The 19850-nt window shown below is 42.3% G+C and overlaps 1 protein-coding gene across 1 annotated transcript; it reads right to left on the reverse strand.

Annotated features, from left to right (window-relative positions):
• Window positions 1-3298: 3298 nt before the first annotated feature.
• On the reverse strand, window positions 3299-19632 carry LFNG (LFNG O-fucosylpeptide 3-beta-N-acetylglucosaminyltransferase). The gene is made up of 8 exons (XM_073636714.1): window positions 19107-19632; window positions 8785-8833; window positions 7688-7787; window positions 7421-7574; window positions 7205-7290; window positions 6615-6780; window positions 5755-5840; window positions 3299-5639 (listed from the first exon to the last, which is right to left on the reverse strand). Exons 1-8 carry the CDS (start codon window positions 19506-19508, stop codon window positions 5573-5575), a joined length of 1110 nt encoding a protein of 369 aa, XP_073492815.1. The 5' UTR covers window positions 19509-19632; the 3' UTR covers window positions 3299-5572.
• Window positions 19633-19850: the final 218 nt, after the last annotated feature.

A 19850-nucleotide genomic window follows, 5' to 3' on the forward strand; every position in this document is an offset into this window, starting at 1 on the left:
GGGAGCTAGAGAGCAGGAGGTCCTGGGAGGAACGGAGATGGCGATTAGGTTGGTATTTTGAGACTAGGTTAGTGATGTAGCTGGGGGCAGAGTTGTGGGTGGCTGTCTAACTTATTGTTAGTATTTTGAATTTAATTCGTTGGGCGAGTGGCAGCCAATGGAGGGATTGGCAGAGAGGAGTAGCAGACACTGAGCGGTTTGTAAGGTGGATCAGTCTGGCAGCAGCATTCATGATGGACTGAAGGGGGAATAGTCTATTTAAGGGTAAGTCAATGAGGAGGGAGTTGCAGTAGTCAAGGCGAGAGATAACCAGGGAGTGAATCAGGAGCTTTGTGGTTTCATTGGTTAGAAAGGGATGTAGTTTAGAGATGTTGCGGAGGTTGAGGCGGCAAGCTTTGGAAAGTGATTGGATGTGGGGCCGAAAGGAGAGTTCAGAATCCAGGATAACACATAGCATCCTGACATGTGGGGACGGGTGAATGGTTGTGCCATTGCTCTCGACAGACAAGTCAGGGGAAGAGGCACGTGGGGGAGGAAATATTATAAGCTCGGTTTTAGACAAGTTGAGTTTGAGGAAGTGATGTGACATCCATACAGATATGTCGGTTAGTAAGTTAGTGATGCGTGAGGGGACTGATGGAGTGAGTTGAGGGGTGGAGAGATAGATTTGTGTGTCGTCAGCGTAGAAATGATATTAAAAGCCGTGAGAGACTATCAGCTGACTCAGGGAAGAGGTGAAGATTGAAAATAAAAGGAGGTCCAAGAACAGAATGTTGGGGGACCCCGACAGAGAAGGGAAGAGGATTGGAGGAAGGAGAATTGTAAGTGACACTGAAGGTGCGTTGGGATAGGTAGGATGAGAGCCACTGAAGAGCACAGTCACGGAGACAAGGGACGAAGGGAGTAAAGTTTTTTGAGGAGGAGGGGGTGGTCAACCGTGTCAAAGGCAGCTGAAGGGCCCAGAAGTAGGAGTACAGAATAGTGTCCGTTGGTTTTTGCAGTTAGTAGGTCATTTGTGAGAGCAGTTTCTGTGGAGTGTTGAGGGCGAAATCCAGATTGAAGGGGATCAAGAAGGTTGTTTTTAATGAGGTGGTCACTCAGTTGGTTGTAAACCAGGCGTTCAAAGAGTTTAGAGGAAAAGCGGAGCAAGGAGATAGGGCGTAGGTTGTTAAGATTAGTTGGGTCCAAGGAAGGCTTTTTTTTTTTTTTTTTTTTTTAAGTATGGGGGTGACCAGTGCATGTTTTAGAGCATTGGGGAAAATGCCAGAGGTGAGGAAGAGATTGAAGATGTGGGTTAGAGAGTGTAGGATGGAGTCAGAGGGCGACCGTAGTATTTGAGAGGGAATAGGGTCCAGGGAACAGGTGGTTAGGTGGGCGATAGAAAGGAGTTTAGCAACTTCGTCTGTAGTAGCAGATTTGAATAAGGGGAGTGCCAGTTGTACCTGTTGACATGGGGTCTTAACGGGGGGAGATACCTGTAGAGTGGAGATTTCCTCACGTATTGTATCAATCTTGTTTTTGAAGTGATTAGCGATCTCCTGGGCAGTGAGTGAGTCAGTGGGTGGAGGTGGTGGAGGACGAAGTAGAGCGTTAAAGCTAGAGAAGAGTTTACGGGGACTGAATGAGAAGGTGTTAATAAGAGTTGTAAAATAGGTTTGCTTGGCAATGTGGAAGAAAGAATAGTTATTTTGGAGGGCAGATTTGTATTGGTTGAACTCTTTGAGGGACTTAGTCTTGTGCCACAGACGCTGAAGAGCACGACTACGTTTTTTGAGAAAGTTAGTGTCATCTGTTTGCTAGGGTTGTAGGGGTCGATGCCTGATTCTGCGTGTAGTGAGGGAAGCAAGCTTGTCCAGGGTGGAGGACAGGGATTTATTGTAGATGGACGTTGCTTGGTTGGGGCAGGACAGGGGAGAGATTTTGTCATAGGGGTTGGCAGTAGCAGAATAGAGGAGAGAGGAGTTGAAGTTGCGAAAGTTTCTACGGGTGATAGCTAGGCGATTGGAGGGAAAGGTGGTGGAAGACAGGGGGAGAGAGAAACTAATAAGGTGGTGGTCGGAGAGAGGAAAAGGATTGTTTGAGAAGCTGCATGGAGTGCATAGGTAGGAGAATACAAGGTCAAGGGTGTTGCCATCAGAGAGTAGAAGCCTGTACCCATTGCTTCAGGTCAAATGAAGAGGTTAGACTAAGAAATTTAGAAGTAGCAGTAGAGTGTTTGTATTAGCAGGGATGTTGAAATCACCTAGAAGAATTGTGGGAATTTCCGAAGAGAGAAAGGGTAGCCAGGCAGAAATCTCATCAAGGAATAACCCAGTGAATAACCTAGAAGGTGCTCTGGGCGAATAGGAGGAATCCCACTCCACCTCCCTTGCGTCCATTAGGCCTAGGGGAGTGAGTCCAGTGAAGGCCACCCTGGGATAGGGAAGCAGGAGAAGGGGTGTCAGATTTGTGGAGCCAGGTTTCAGTGAGAGCAAGTAGATTAAAGGAATTAGTGACAAAGAGGTCATGAACAGCGGTGAGTTTGTTGCAGACAGAGCATTGGGAAGGATTACCCCCTTATGGATAGCTAAAAATATCTATGGTGTCAGTAGGAATTTTGAAAAGCAGAAATTGCTCTATGAACCCCTTTGCAACCTCTGAAGGAACCCCAGGGTTCCATGGAACCCCGATTGAGAAACCCTCATCTACTAATCTAATACTAACTTGTATATGAAATCACAATCCTAGAACAAGAAAGTAATATGTAAAATCAAATACAATGTTAAAGCTAAAGTGGTTGTAAACCCTCGCATGAAGTGACTGGCCTCAGGTGAAACACAGACAGAACAAATCCTCCTACATTAGTTTTATCTGTATCTGCAACCTTTTCCTCTCTACATTTGTTTGAAGTGCTGAATTTTAAAGCTTGTCTGAGGGTTCAGAAAAAAAAAATGGGACGGAGAGCTGAAGTTACACTCAGAGCTGATTGGAGGGAAGGGACACCCCCCCATTCACACACACAGTAACAGCTGAGGCTGTCACTCAGCTGGGGCTCCCTCCCCTGTCACCTTTTTTCTCTTGGTTGTCAGGAAAACATGTCAGAAGTGATTCCTGTTGATAGCCGAGGAACGGAGCAGCAGACAAATGTGGCACTTCGTGCTCTTAATTGAGACATATACACACTAAAGAGGGATATGCTTTGTTCATATTTCATGTCTAAGGATTACAACCACTTTACCTAAAATATGCATGTACTGAATGAAGCAATATACTGTCCCCTTGAATAAAGTAAGGTAATCAAAAACACACACACACAATATTCAAGAAAAAAACTGCTTTATTTAAAGCAGAGACTGAGATACATTAGAATCGCCCTGATACCAGGTATAATTCCCCTGAGAACAATTTTATTCTCTTTAGATTTCAAAACAAATTCTAGAACAATAAAACCCCAGATACTGGAGCTGTGACATTAATAATGCAAGCGCGTTAAGATATATAAAGATTTGAATTCAATAAACATTTTTTTTCTGATCCACAGAAAATAAAAATAATTCATTAGGTACATAAAAAGTTATCTCTCATTAGATACACAGTAAAAACACTGCATCTTTAAATTTTTTACAAACAGTGCCCATTATGGGCAATAATATAAAATCCCCAAATAAAAATTACCACCTTGAAGCTGCATTAAAACTTTTGTTGAAGGTTCAAACAAGCAATAAGCCTCACTTACGAAAAATATTCTTGTTGCCCATAAGTATAGCCAGTTTTCCCATTGCAGGTGTAAAAAACAAATAAAAAACAAAAAAAACCCCCAAAAAACAAGAAAACAAGATTGATGGCTATAGGCAAGACTCGACAAAGACAGTTCAGGAGACCGTCCAATCCAAATGGCTCTTGGGGTTTGCCCAGCCTTGCTTATGGGTAACAAGATCACTTCTCAGATCACGTGGTTAAACCCTTCAAGTGCCGTAACATAAGTGACTTAGCATATCTACAGAATACACTTGTGCAGTTAGACCAGGTGACCCAGAACTGTACACCGTCATTTATTTTATGGCACAACACTGCTTAAAATAAGCAGCCTGGGTTGGACTTGGAATAACTGTACTCTGCGACCTGCTGAAGTCCGCTTGAGAAAAAAAAAATTCTGCGGTGAGATGGAAGTTTTAAACAGCTTTTAAAAAGGTTTTGGCATAGGGATTTTTTTTAGTTAGTTTTTAATAGTTAAAATGTTAAAATTAATTTCCATGCCGAAATTAGTCCCAGATTATTTTACTAAACCTTATTGAGTTTTCACACTGGAAAGAGATGTTGCAAACTTTTTTTTTGATTTTCAGACCTCTGCATAGATTTTTTTTTAAAGGTTATAAAAATAAAGAAAACCATCCACAAAAACAGTCCTGCCTAAATTCGGCTTTTGTCCATTGTTGTGAATGCTACATCCCATTTCAGTGTGGCAGCTTAAGGTGCTTTTAAGAGTCCAGCTCTTATGTTACTATCAAAGTGCCTTAAAGATGTGCTTAACTGATTTTCTGCCAGAGCAGAAAAAAAAATGCATTGGCAGAAAAGGGTTAAATCACTATATATTCTCTAAACATAAACAGGCATTAATAAGGCAGTGTAAGGTACAATGAGCAAGTGCGAAGTGCTGGAACCCGTAACAACCAATCAGAATTTGTCTCTTAACTGCCATGGCTAGAAACAGGTTTGTTGCACTGGGTTATTGCCTGTTGCACATAGTCATTCCATTATTCACTGCTTCATTAAGTGATTAATATATCACCATATTAGGACAGGTGCTCTAAGACAATAAAATTCTATTTGGTGAAGACAAAGGGGAGGAAGGTGGGGGGGGGGGGGGGGGGGTCTTCATTTGGACCTAAATCCGGAGCCTAAAATAGAGGGGAGACATCCCCTAGGGAAAGGCAAATACAATTTTACCAGAACTGTAGACTGGACCTTTGACATCCAGATCCATAAAATATTAGCACCAATTGTGAAAAATCTTGAATTCACCAGAATGTAAAAAAAAAAAAAAAGTACCAAACATTTTTCAGTAGCCAAGCAATCAATCTACACAAATCATATTGCATGATAACCAAGGTGCCTACTTAAAGGGACCTTGGATGGGTTGGTGATTTAAAATGTAATCTACTTTGGAAAATTTAGGTAAAGGTAGCTATAGGTAGCTCACAAGAAGCAACAGTTATAGAGGCAGGTCTTTGGCTTACATTCTATAAGAATTGCAGACACTGCTAAGCATTTAAAGTAAGTCTATAAGTCTTTGATGGAGCGAGCTGACATACACAAACTGAGCATGTCAATCTTCAGGCTCTCTTCCAGAAGGTCCCCATGGCTCTCAATCACATGAGGAGGTGCCAAAAAACTGCAGAGATAAGCTCTCGCTGTCTGCTCAGGCAGAGACAGTTAACTGGCCGCACAGCAGCCTATGAAACGAACAACACTGTGCGTTCCATGCACAGCACCAGAAACTGGCGACGTTCACAGCAAGGACGACGTACTGGTCCCACAAGCCCTTCGGATACCAGGGAAACTTGGGACGAGGTTGCAGAAGATTTGAAGTCTTCTAATAGGCAAAGGTTTTGGGGCACCAGGGAGTATCTGGATATAGAAGACAATGGACAGAGCGAAACCTACGAAAAAAATAAAAATTATGTTTAGAGACTTGGATATTTTATTAACAAGATTCAGACTTTAAAGAAAGCCTAAGCACTTCTTGGCAGACAAAGAAAAACAATGGATCTTTACCTTGATGGATCATCCTCAACTGAAAAGACTCCTTTCATGAGGATTGCATTTCTCTTGTTTTCAAACATTCCGTAACTCAATGTCACCTGGGGAAAAGCAAACAAATTCAGTATTTGTAAGACCTTATTTGTACATCTTTCTAACAGAAATTCTACTAACCCAGGGATGTCCAACCTATTGAATACACTAACAAAGGATAGCCGATGGGCAGATCACAAGTTAAAGACCACCGATATAGATAATGTACCCGAGTAATAAAAGTTCATTTTTTTGTATTTTTTTTTTTTTAATTATAAAGTAAAAGAGGTCAACATAAAACTAGTGCGGTATTTGACACTGTTTTTGATAAACGAACGCATCAATATCTAGTTTGATGGATGTAGTAGCAATTCTCAATGAGTTCTCAAGATGCTCAGATATTTTGGTTCTAATTTTGCGCTTCATCCTTAAATAGCTGCTCACAAATATAGGTGCTGCCGAAAACTGATGACATGAATAAGGCGTGATTGTGAAGAGTGGGAGATTTTTTTGGGAAGATGAAACTTTATAAAAGTCCAGTAAAGACACGGTCAATTTTTTTTCTGCCACATGTTTGCAAAGTGTAAATGCATTTTTACAAAAATCCCGCACCAAAAATCAACATTAATGTTTACGATTGTGTTGGGTTGCATTCATAGCTGTCTTAGGCCACATGTGGCCTGTGAGCCACAGGTTGGACACCCCTGTTTTAAACCATTTCACCAATTTTGCTCTATTAGCATTACCATTGCAAAATGTTGACAGTCCCTCCTTTTAGAAAAAAAAAAAAAAAAAAAAAAAAAAAAAGGCAATCGGTTCAGTTTACTGGGTACTGATCTTACCTGATTTGGGATTTCAATTTGAGGAACTTGGTGCAGGTTTTCCAGATGGGAATGGAAGAGGTTGCTTCGTATTAGCTTCACACCAAGAACAGACTCAATGATATAACCGATGGTGCAGTCATCGGGAAGTCGGATTTTCTCAGCTGTGTTCATGAAGTGACCCCCACTGCCAAAGAATAGCAAACTGTTAAAAACATTGCCAATCAAAGCCAAGATCATTGATCATAATATCCCTGTTTTAACATGCCCTTCGACTGTTTAATGAAGTTGCCTCAGTGGCCAGTAAGGGTGCTCTCATTGGATAGGGGAGATGACCTTGGTCATAAAGTCAGGTTCCAACAATAAAGTAAAACTTAATCAAATTTAAGATCATAAGGAGGCTTTTAAGGCTAGCTAAGGCATCACCAGGTATCTAGTGGTGTCTTCTTAAGCAGGCCTTTTACTTTGAAATGCTGCAATATAAATGCCATGTCCCAGAAGGTACTTCTTGTAAGGCAGTAATGACTAAAGTTATCTAAAATTTCCCCATTTCCTTATATGTATTCTAAGCCAATAAACGGGAAACAGTTTCTAAATAAAGAGACTCTCACCTTGCCCATGGGCTCATTTTCAGGGCCAATCCTCGGCTAATGCAGAACCCGGCTCCTCCAGTGGCAAACCAGAAGTTAACAGGGCGCTGAGGAAAAAAAATAACATAAAATAGAACCATTAGAAAACTACTCAAACAAGATGGAAACAAGAGAACAAAATGGCAGTTTAGTTCCTCCCTGCTTAAGAGAACATCTAAGCAGGCCTCTCCTACTTACCATTTTGCTTTCACTGATCCTCTCAGTTGCTTGGATGGGCCGATCTAAACTTGGCTTCCCAATATAGATATCATTTGTATGAGAATAACGTGACAACAGTTTAATTAGAGTCTTCACATTGACGTAATTGTCATCGTCTACATGGCAGAACCATCTAAAAAAAAAAGAACAAGTAACATCATAAAAGTATTGCCACACCACAGAATTCCCTAAATTTTATTGCGGGTTTAAATGTACTTTGTATTATACAAATTCAACGATACTTACTTCATGTTGGACTCTATGAACTGGTCATACTCAACGGCCATTTTACAGGACAAGGCTTGGCGGCTGTGAGCAGCAGAGCAGTTTGTGCTGATGACATTATCTGTAGGGGATACAAAGAAACACGATCAGTATACCAAAGCCTAAAGTACATAACCACGCGCTACAAAGATTTTGGGTTTAATTTCAGCTCTTGCTGGCAATGGGTTAATACAGCTGCTGGGGTTGACAGTATAAGGTTACAGCAGAGGATGCCATATAACACTGGGGGAAGCAGCACATAGAACAAGCCATTGTCATTTTGCTGGGGGAGGAGGACTGGCAACACACTAGCTTTGGGGGGAGTGAACACATGAAAGAGTTAATTACTAGTCCCTCACCCCCCCTTTTTTTTTTTTTTAAGGGATCTCTTCCTATTGAATATCCACTTTCCCAGATCAGGCCACCTGTTACTGGCTGTGCTCTCTCAATAGACGCTGTATAAAGAGCCTGAATAGAAATAATTTACATGAGAAGGATCAAGGCTGTGACCCAGACTCAATGGGGGAATAAAAAAAAAAAAATGCACACGCTACATTAGCAGGAAACCCACCCCACTGCTGGTGTTCCACCCTTCCCTCTCCATAATGGTTTATTCCTAGCTACTGCTTAAAGCTTACTTCTTGTCAGTCTAGTTAAAAGGTCCCAACAATGGGGACGGTAAAATACAGTACAAAGGACCTACAGCACACAGAGAACATCCTTTGTCAGGCCCATTCACTTACAAAGCTCCATGCTGCTTAACCAACTTGTCCAAACCCCACAGAACAGGGGCAAGCTTGAAATATGTTAACCAAATAAAAATGGCTTTAAGACGTTTAGGGTTAGAAATCAAAAAGGAAATCGAATTATTTGTCTCAAACGAAGTAATTATTTAAATATCTTTAAGAAAACATTCAGAGGCGTCCTTTTTATTTCTGATTATGTTTAATTTACCATAATAGAAGCCTGTGTGTAGAAGCCAGCATCCCTGTAATGTATTGTATAGCTTGCTTCTACATACAATTAGAAAGTAAAAGTGGATTATACAACAAATGGGGGATTTGAAGTTTCATCCTCACCTGTCTTTTTCTGCAGCTCTTCGTCCTCCCCATCCGTGAAGATGAAAGTCTGAAAGATACAAAGGAGATAAAAGGAACATTATATTTCTGCGGTGGGGAATGCACCTGGGACCTTTATACAAATAGAATGCAGAAAAGCAGATGGTTAGAGGGCAGAGCTTATAATTTGCAGCTACCCTCATCAAATCCAAGACCGGCTCCTTTTGTGGGCAGATTCTTGGAGAGCGACAGCTGTGTTGGTTAAAAAGCCCTCCCTAAAGCCAGTAAATGGAGATGGTATCAGAAGACCAGCCATGTTAAAGAAAGCAAGAGTTAACTTTACCATGTTTTATATATTTTTTATTTTTTTTTGATTGGCTGCTATTCAATATTACATTTTTAAAATAATTTTATTACAGGTACTTATATATGTCATGTTATGCAAAGCTTTACAAGCATATTGGACATTCACATCAGTTTTGCACATTATCATTGGCTTCACCTTGTCCACAGCTCATCAGTTTTTAAGCATTTGTCTAATTTTCTTCCATGTAGCCCATATATTTATAAAACTTGCTACAAATGTTGCCTAAACTAAGCATAAATTTTATCTCTTTCATTTTGCTCCACTAAAATGACAGCAAAGGCAGCTACAATGTACAACTTGCACGTTCGAAAAGATACAACAAAATCCCTACTGTTCTTTATATGTGACGCTTCTAATAACTGTGGCAAGAGCAGCTGTTCTCGCGGCACGAGTCTAGGCTGTGTTCAACCTGCCACATATCAAGAGGGTGGTACAGAACCAGCCTTTACATCTGCCAGCTCGGCTTCCAAATTCTTTACTTTGTTTTCCTTGCTTAGTTCTATGTAACTAAATAGCACTGAAAACCATTGCGGCTCTTGGGCCTGTAGAGCTGGGGGCTACCTTCCTAAGCCCCGCCCACTTTTACCTTCCCCACCTGCCGGGCCGCCGTCCCTTATTGACATAGCTAATGCTCGGCAGATGTCGACTGTCTTTGTGGTTTTGTCTGTTTTCTTTACTTTAAATTGTTGTGGGGAGACGGATATTAAAAAAAAATATATAAAACACACAGCATAAGCCCCATCAATTAGTTACAGAAGTGAAGAAAGGATGGCGTGCCACCTGCCTGTTCTAGGTAAAAGAAGAAAAAAAATAAAATAAAACCAAGACACAAAGGAGGCATGAAAAGAACGTAAGACACAGAAACAAAGAACAATGAAGGAGGAGGGAAGGAAGGCGAGATACCAAAGTGCAGTTGAAGTGGAAGCTCCGCTGTCAAACGTAATTTATGCCTGTGGTAGGCTTTCTTAAGAAGGGAAGAGGGGAAAAGTTGGGAGTCTGTTTCTCAACAATAGGCTAAATGTTGCTGGCTAGCTTTACTCACTGAGCAAGAGTTTAAGCTGAGACGTGTCCTGCTCATTAGCATACAGCTGGCCTGGTTAAGCTTGGTGAATTGAAAAGGAGAATAAAAGAAAATGATTGATGTGGCAGCCCTTTTCTTCCTCCCAGGACTCAGAGGGGGTGAATGCAGAGGGGGCAGGGTGGGTTCAGGATAATTTAGAAAGGTACATTTTATAGAACAAAAAAATGACAGAATTGACGCAAGATGGCTTTTCATTCAAAAAAAAAAAAAAATGATGCCTTACAAGACAACAGTAAAGTAGTCCATAGTGACCAAACCAAAATCTGCTATTTCCCGTTCATTACAAACCTGGTTAGTATAAATTTAGATTAATCCTGCTCTATATTAAACAAGGCAAGATCCTAATTTCTTTGAGGATCCCTTCTCTGTCTTTGCCATTGTTTGCAATACTCTGCAGGGCAGATTGTAAACTTGGTCCCAGCCTAGACTCACGCAGAGTCATGTCATCTATAGGACCAGAAAAGAATTTGCTTTACGGTTATTATACCTTTCATCTCAGCAGGAGTTGGTTTTGGCACTAAAAATAGATAGCTAACTGTTTTTTTTTTTTTACAGGTCTGGCTAAGCAGTCGAATTCTGAGTCCCCATCCTCTCCCCTCCTTTGTCCTCCTCAAAGCTCAGAGACAATGGGATGATTCCTGGCTATAAAAGAAGAGTCTTTTCTCTATAGAGAGACAGGAAAGAAAACTCAGGCACCCCCCCTCGCTTTATTGGACGTGTACTCCGGAAGCTTGTAGCCTGCCTGCCTGCTCCTTGCTCCAAGGGAGGAAGGGACAGCCTGTTTAAAGCCCCAAGTGTCACCTCTTAGGAGATATCTGTGATCAGCAGGATCCTTGGCTCACACCCCTTCCTGCCAGGCCCAAGAAGTCCAGCCAGGAAATCCAATTAATCTCAAACAATTAACCTTTATCTGCTCTCCAGCTACTAGAAACATGGGTCAGACATTCCAGAAGCCTTTTGAAACACCGGTCTATATTTAACAAACCGCTAGATATGTCTGATGATATGCTGCAAGTACCCTACAATGATCTTTAAAAAATTAGAACACAAAGGCCACTGAAATAGTAGACTATATACCAGCCTTATTCAACCATTTTAATCCAGAGCAGGGCTTCTCAAACAGGGTTCCATGGAATCCTAGGGTTCCTCCAAAGGTTGTTAGGGGTTCCTTGAGCAATGAGCAATTTCTGCCTCAGATAAGTTCACACTCACACCATTGATCTCTTTAGTCATCTGGAAGTGGGTAATTCTTCCCAGTGTCCACAAGTTGTTGATAGTCATTTTTAGCAGGGGCTCCCTGAGCCTGGAAAGTTGTTTCAAGGGTTCCTCTGTGTTGAGAATGGAGCAGCCTTTCTCAACACAGAGGAACCCTTAAAATCATTTTCCAGGCTCAAATAACTTCTGGTAAAATTAAATCACCGGGGGTCAGTGGGAAGAATGCCAGCCTTACAGTAGTAGTCACAATTCCACCTTTACAGACAGCTAAAATGATTACTGGTGGCGCTGCCAAGTGGCATTGGACCCGAAATTATCCAGGCACCATCAAATGGGACATCAGCCACAGATTAAGGGACCCCTAACAACCTTTGGAGGAACCCTCCATGTATCCCTGGTTGAGAATGGCTGATCTACACTGACCAATTAGATATTACCTTGAAGCAGCTCTGTCAAGGTTGGTGGAAGGGAATATTGGATTGGCTGAAATTGAGTTTTTTTAAAAGGTAGATATTTACAGTGGGAAGCATTATACGATACATTTTTTCCCCTGTTTATTACAAGAAAACAAAATCTCTTGCAGAAACTGCAGGTCCCAGGGCAAAGAGCAAGTGTTGATTGCGGTTTATAAATTCCTCTGAAGTTTTACAACTTCGGTAACAAGTGGGTGACAGTGAATGTCATTAAATCCTGAAGCTGGCTGGAGAGTATAGTGATAAGTGAGGTGCGTGGGAGGGCTGCGTGCTATAGCCACGTGCTGCTTCATGCTCCATTTACAGAAACCAAGCAGTTTTCACTTTAAACAAGTTAGGTTAACCCCCCAAAATGCTACCATGCAGACAGGTACTCAATCTCAATTACAGGAACCCTCAGCCCATGGTTTCAAAAACAGATCATCACTGACCCCTACTCCTTTAGATCAGATCTAGCTAGTACAGTCAATAGGCAGCTTGCCTGATTGTAAGAGAAAAAAAAAAATGGACTTTATTTGTAGATTCTAGTCATTACTCTAATAAAACAATACTATACAGTAGAACATCGAGAACTTCAGCTGCCTGGGGATGCTGGACTTAAACGTCCACAACAGCTGGAGGATTGAAGCTGTCTGTAACTGATCCTAAAGCCTGTAATAGCTGATATGTTCAATCTTGGAAGCAATGCATGATATCCCAATTCTGGTGTAATTCTATGTATTGGATCATTTCAAATTTGAATCTCGCACTGTGTTGCCAGCAGACAGGTTTAACAAGATGATACAGATGATATGGGAGGAGGAAGAAGAATTACTACCTGCAACAAGCTGCTTGTCATATCACCTGTCAAACAACCCCTACTCGCACAGGTGTACCCAAAACATTGCCTAAGCAAACTCGGATCAGGACAAACAGCTTAGTGTTATTGGATGAGATCCCACCTTCATTACAATTTAATGGGTTTACATTATCGGCACATTTAAAAAATGCACTCATTAGGTGATTCTATTCTACTCTGAACACTCTGCACAATTGGGAGTCATGAAGGTTATATATTATCCAATAAAGTCTTTATCAACGTTTTTACCTCAGAGGAACCCTTGAAATAATGTTCAGGTCTTAGGCTGGCGATACAATTTACGTTTCTTTACATTTACCAAAGCCATATAATATGAGGTCAAACCTAAACACTTTCCAATTCGTATGCAATCAGGTAGGCCCTTGCACTACATAGTTGAAGGTAAATCTAAATTAAATTGAACAAGAAAATTGTATAATGTATGGCCGGCGTCAAGGAACCTTACTAAAATTAATTCTTCAGGAATCAGTTGGAACAATGTTCCTTACATTGGTGGTCAGAATGCCACCCTTACAGATCACTGGGATCATGCCTCTGCCTGTTGCAAGTGGTGTTGACATCACGCGGGCATTATCTGAGGTGAGGTCAATAGGCCACAGCTCAAGGAACGCCCTAGAAATCCTTGAAGGATCCCTAGGGATCCACAGAACCTTGGTTGGTCTAATAACTTGTGGATCAGCTCACTGTTCAAATAAGCTTAGCTTTAATTATGGTTTGCTACAAGTGGTCTCAGGTGGATAGTCAACTGCTGGAGACATTTAGGGAGGATTTGCTAAAACCAGAGCGTGCAAAATCTGGTGCAGCTCTGCATAGAAACCAATCAGCTTCCAGGGTTTATTGTCAAAACTTAACTGAACAAGCTGACATTAGAAGCTGATTGGCTACCATGTACAGCTGCCCCAGATTCTGAGTGCTTCAGTTTTAGTAAATCTCTCCTGTTGCAGCAAGTTCCTTATGTCACCATTCTTGGCTTGGTTCTTGCCCCCCCGTGGGGCGTTCCTACTTCTGGTGAGTCCAGCAGGTGTGCAGACCTAGGAACTCGGTCTCTAACCTGATAAGTACTAGTTTCTGATTGATTGCTGTGGGTTACCCCCACAAAAAAACACTGATGCACCATCACAAGTGTTGCTTTTTACTACTTTTTATAGAAAACATGACAGCGAGTCCACCCTAGAATACACACTACAAGGGAGCTTCTGCAGACTGCCTTGCCAATCTTTCTCTTTGCCTTATACAAAGTTATTTAAGGTTCTTCCTCCTCTGCCCTATATTTTGACATTTGGCTTGGTAAATCGCCATACCCAGCAGGATTTATATTGATCACAAGTGTGTGATTCATAATGCAACAGGTAGAAATGTAAAGTGGGAGTTGGACTTCCTTGCCAGATGCACTGCTTACCCCCAATTACATGTTAAAGGAGGTCATAACAGGTTTTGACCAGTTCCTACTGATTCGGTTGGACCGTATACACTCTTGTGTTTATACCATAAACAAAAAGCAGAGCTCTATTTACCTCATCTCTGTTGATATATACACAGAGCAGCACGTCAGGAGCATGTGAGGCACGCCTCTTCAGAGCCGTTACACCTGAGGACAAAACCTGGCAAGCCAGCCTGTCTTGTCACTGCCACGGGCCTGTCAAACAGTGCCCGATGGGGGCCTTAGAACAGTTTAAGAACAGAATGACTGGCACAAGTCTTGTCACTGCCACAGGGCCTGTCCGGGGGACTGTCGACGACGTCTGAAAAGTGCATTCCATGTAGACCTAACCCCTCTAATGCTAGAGGCAGAAATTTTGCACTGTACTTACTGGAAATTCCAGATCAAGAATGCAAATTGGGGTACAGTCCTAATAATAAGATATGAATCTATAACCAGGAAGTTAACAGTGAAAATAGCACCTCAAGATGTAAAAGAACTACAACCCTCAGCATGTTGGGCCTTGTAGTTCCACAACTGCAGAAGCCTGTGACAGAGCTTTTGTGGTTACCTAGCCTGCCACTGCCTTACTACAAAGTGCAGAAACCCTTGGCAACCATCCAAAAATCGTTGCTTTGACCAATACCTGCTTATCCTAGTTGAATTGAACCTTTTTGCATTTGCCACCTGATACATAGGCAATACCTGTATGCAGAAGGAGCATGTGATACTTAAAAGTCACTGTCATTTGAATTCCCCTAAGGGACGACTATAAGAAAAATTAGAAATATCCGCAGAAAAAAAAAAAAAGTAAAATATGCCAGACTAGATTCCATCACAGCTCTTTCGCGGGGTTAGCCTTACTTCAGCGCCAAAATGTGAAAATATGAGCTATGCCGCAGGCGACTATGTAGGGGGCAACTTCAGTAGATTGCTTTACACAACAGATGCTTATCTCTGTAGCAGAAATATTCAGAAAGATGGATGGAATAACGTTTTGTGCGAAAGGTTCCACTGCCCTTGTCAAATCTTTACCAACTGGGGGTGGTCTGCCATTTTAATTATCTCCCTTTTGCCCCTTTTTTTTCTCTTGTGAGATCAAAACAGTCATGAGTAACAATAGAGTGCGGTAACAGTATCACCCCAGTGTAGACACAGGAAACCTGGCCTTTTGTATCCATCAAAGAGACCTTGTCCTCTGCAACCCTAAATGTATTTTCTCACTGCTCCTCTATAGGGCAGTTCAATCAGATAAAAGTGTTAAGGAATACTATGCATTAACCCCTTTGCTGCATCTGGGCAGACTTCCAAGGGTTAACACTCTTTGGGGAAAGGCCAGAACTCACATCTCAATCCTCAAACTCGTCAACCAAAAAAAAAAAAAAAAAAAAAGAATTATCAGTGAACAAAAAAAGCTCATTATCAAAAACTTGTGTAAGATCAGGGGAGGCATGCGGGCGAGTGGGCGAATTAGCTGTGTTTTGGGTTAAACATTGAATGTTTACTACCCAGGGGCATGCTGGAAGTGAGCGAACTGGAATTTCTACTTGCGCCCTAAGGTCCTGGCAAAAGCACTGAATTAGTCCATACGGTTGACAAAACAGAAGTTCATCTTATTTAAAAAAAAAAAAAAAAAAAAAAAAAAAAAGAGAAGAGAGAAAAAAAAAAAAAAGAGAAATAGCATATAAGTTCCGCTTAAGACGCTCGTTGGCCAAGTGCTGGTTCTTAAAGGGACAGTGCAAAAGAGGGTGTTTGATATTCAGATCTTCCTGGGAATTTTGCTAAGCAGTGAATTACTCAAGCTGGACTTTCTTTGAGGGCCTGCAAACCTTAACTAAACTTACATTCGAGATGCTGAACAGGATTATCTTGGCCCTCTTTAGTGGAAGCCCTGAGTAGCTGTCAAGATATCTCTCAGGGAATTTGAGACCAACCGTGCTTGGTCAATATAAAAGTGTAGCCTTCCATGCCTATTCTTGAATGGCTATTTGGGTCACATCTCCCTCAAACGGCTGTCCTTCAAGAACCCTACAAGGAATGTCAAGCCTTGTCAAAGAGCCCCCAGAAAGCTTCCTTCTCATTTTGCTTGTTACACCCCCCCCCCTTTTTTTTTTATCTTGGGGCTTCATCAGCCTCCATCTCTTAGGCAACCTGACCTGGACACCACCGCGATAGCTTGGACTTCAAGTGTTCCCAGCATAAAAGCTCCTTGCAAGAGACGGCAAAAGCCTTTCTCTGGCCTTGCAGAAAAGGGGCATTGTTAGCGAACGCTGGGGGACAGCGTGAGAGAACAGGCTCGGTCCCTGGGAACTCAAACAGCCTGCAAAACCAAACAAAACAAAAAGAAACCGAAGAAGAAAGCGCCGGGCTTCATTCTCAGGGATGTCATTCTATAGTCCTTGTGAAATTTATCCGCGCGCCCCCCCCCTTTCCCATCCTCAATCCTTAACTTCAATTCAGGCGCAAAGCACAGAAAGAGGAAAAAAAAAAAGTCAGACAAAAGATTAAACCTAAAACCACAAGGTAGGGATGAAGTAGCTGGCCTTCTTCTTGAAATCCAAATATCCCTGACAAGGCCAACAAAATTAAGCATCATCCCACCCCAATCGCATTTTATGCTAAAAAATGAATACCAATTCAGTAGGCCTATGTGACCAATCAGATGTCAGTCCAATCTATATGAGGTGCATGCTGACTGGTATTATAGGTTACTGCATTTTGCTGATTTCCAAGAGTGACAGAACTTGCAACATTTCCTTTGGCAGGAAGTGACAGCAATGCTCTCTACAATACCACATACATGCCAGAAGTCCCCTACAGTGCTGAAAGCTCTAGCCAAGCCAGTTGCAAGTCATAAAACAGACAACTGATCACCTAAATAAAAATAAATTTAAAAAAACAGCACTGTGCATCAGATTGTGCAGACAATAAAAAATTTATAGGAGAGAGATGTGAATGCATATAGAACAATGCTGGGTTCCTGTGAGTAGAGTCTACTATAGAGCAGACAATACAAGCTCTATCAGGACATATACAATACATTAGAACAATCTGCTCTCCGTGTGCCCTTATATGATCCCTTTCCTATTTGACAGATTAAGTCAGAAAACAAACTGAATTTTATGCTCCTCCTAGGTCCCTCCTCTCCAGAGGAAAAAATGTATCACAAGAAGGGATGAAGAGGGGATTTAGTACCATGGATAGTCCGGGCTTAAAGGATGGTCAGAGAGAATTAGCATTACAGGCATTTGCTAAAAATAAAGGAGGTCCATCCATAATGATCCCTGGAATCAAACATTCCGAAGGCCATATACTGAGGTCACCCAACTAAATCCATATATATGGGAACACCATTGGATTACAGACCCTTCCAGAGTGTGGAGGAGAAGAAATTACGGTAAATCTACCGTGCAGGAATACTTATCCATCATCTATAGATCTATTTATGTACCAACTATATCTAGAAATCAAATATCTAGCAAACATCTGTATCTATAAAGCTATTTATATACCCATCAGCCAACCCATCTATAAATCTATGTGTTGATTTATCACCTGTCACCTATGTATTGATTAATCATTCATCTACAAATCCATCTACTGATCAATTATCTATAAATAGATGTATTGATCAATAGATTATTGATCAGCTATCAATCAATATACCTATTAATTATCTAAAAGTCAATAATCTACTAACTGATTTATTATCTATAAGTCAACCATCACTCGATTATCTACCAGTTGATTATCAGTCACTTATTATCTATCAATCGATTTTCTATTAATTATCAATAAATTATTTTGCAGTCGATTATCTACTTGAGCAGTGACACTAACATTTGTAGCATGGCTTTAATGGAATACATTTTTAGGTTGAGTTGATACAAATGAAAGCTTATACTAGAGAAACATTGTGACTCCTGATGTCACTGGGGATGAACAGATGGCACAGCAATTCATACCCTATTGTCAGACAACCAAGTAAGATCTTCACTTCTCTAAAGATGTAAAATTGTAACTCCTAATGAATGTTTGTATATAAGAGTATATATGGTAGAAGGAGTAGATAAGATCAGGGGGTAAAGGATCAGGTGACCTCCACCATTATCTCTGATCAGATGACCCCCCTTGCTATCATCTGTGATCAATGACCCCCCCCCCCTCACTATTATATGTGATCAGATGACACCCCCCCTACTATTATCTCTGATCAATGACCTCCCCCCTCTACTATTATCTCTGATCAGATGACAGCCCCCCCCCTTACTATTATCTCTGATTAGATGCCCCCCCCCCCATTATCTGTGATCAGATGACCCCCCCCCAATTATCTGTGATCAGATGACCCCCCCCCCATTATCTGTGATCAGATGACCCCCCCCCCATTATCTGTGATCAGATGACCCCCCCCATTATCTGTGATCAGATGACCCCCCCCCCCCATTATCTGTGATCAGATGACCCCCCCCCCCCATTATCTGTGATCAGATGACCCCCCCCCCCCCCCATTATCTGTGATCAGATGACCCCCCCCCCCCCATTATCTGTGATCAGATGACCCCCCCCCCACTATTATCTGATCAATGACACCCCCCCCTACTATTATCTATAATCAGATGACACCCCCCCCCCCACACTATTATCTGAGATCAGATGACACCCCCCCCACACTATTATCTGAGATCAGATGACACCCCCCTACTATTATCTATGATCAGATGACACCCCCCCTACTATTATTTGTGATCAGATGACACCCCCCCCCTATTATCTATGATCAGATGACACCCCCCCCTACTATTATTTGTGATCAGATGACACCCCCCTACTATTATTTGTGATCAGATGACACCCCCCCCCCACTATTATCTGAGATTAGATGTCAGCCCCCCCCCCCAGTCTGGAGGTGATGTTGGGGGTCTCACCTGCTCCTTGTTCCTGGAGATCCAGGTGTCCATAAGCAGGTCCATCCTGGACCGGTGGAACTTCTTGGTGGTCTTCACAGCAATGAAGACATCTTTAGCGGTGATCTCTTCTATGGGGGGCTTGCTGGCCCCCGGGGCCCCAGCAGAAGGGGCCCCCACTTGCTCTACATCCTTCCTGTCCCGGGTGAGCTGGCTGAAATAAGCGGAGAAGGTCTGGGCATCCTTGGAGGAGGGCGGCTCCTCACCCTGGGCAGAAGGTGCCCCGATCAGAGCGGAGAGGTCGGTGGTCTGTGCCATCTGCACCAGCTGTCTGTTCTGCTGATCTACCACCAGGACCAGCAGGCAGGTGAGGGTGGCCCCCACCATGGACAGCAGCAGCTTCCTTCCGAAGTTCTTCAGCATTGTGCAGGCTGGGATCGGTACGATCAGTGATTGGGGGGGAAGACAGGCTGTATGGGATCCCGCTGAGCGCAGCTCTCTGATCACTGACACTGAACACACACTGAGCACACAATGCCGCACACAGAGGTTTAAAATCTCCTACGTACGGGAACACGCCCACTGAGGAGGGACAGAGCGGAACCCCGCCCACCCCACAGTATGTTATACACTAGGAGCCGTGCCCACCGGGGAGGAGGCAGAAAGAAAACACGCCCACCACAGCGTAAGATATACAACAAGGGGCCGAGTCGGGGGCGTGGTTGGATATCAGATCACGCCCCCTATGGAATCCCATGTGGCTAG

The sequence above is a fragment of the Aquarana catesbeiana genome, linkage group LG06 (assembly GCF_042186555.1).
Source record: "Aquarana catesbeiana isolate 2022-GZ linkage group LG06, ASM4218655v1, whole genome shotgun sequence".
Lineage (NCBI taxonomy): Eukaryota > Metazoa > Chordata > Amphibia > Anura > Ranidae > Aquarana > Aquarana catesbeiana.

What these genes read in the sequence shown, in the direction of transcription:
- LFNG (XM_073636714.1), bottom strand. Translation starts at nt 19,508, where the DNA reads ATGCTGAAGAACTTCGGAAGGAAGCTGCTGCTGTCCATGGTGGGGGCC. An exon ending in GGATCAGTGAAAGCAAAATG is followed by an intron (nt 7,291 to 7,420) that starts GTAAGTAGGAGA and finishes TTTTTTCCTCAG; the next exon opens with CGCCCTGTTAACTTCTGGTT. An exon ending in AAATTGAAATCCCAAATCAG is followed by an intron (nt 5,841 to 6,614) that starts GTAAGATCAGTA and finishes GCTTTTCCCCAG; the next exon opens with GTGACATTGAGTTACGGAAT.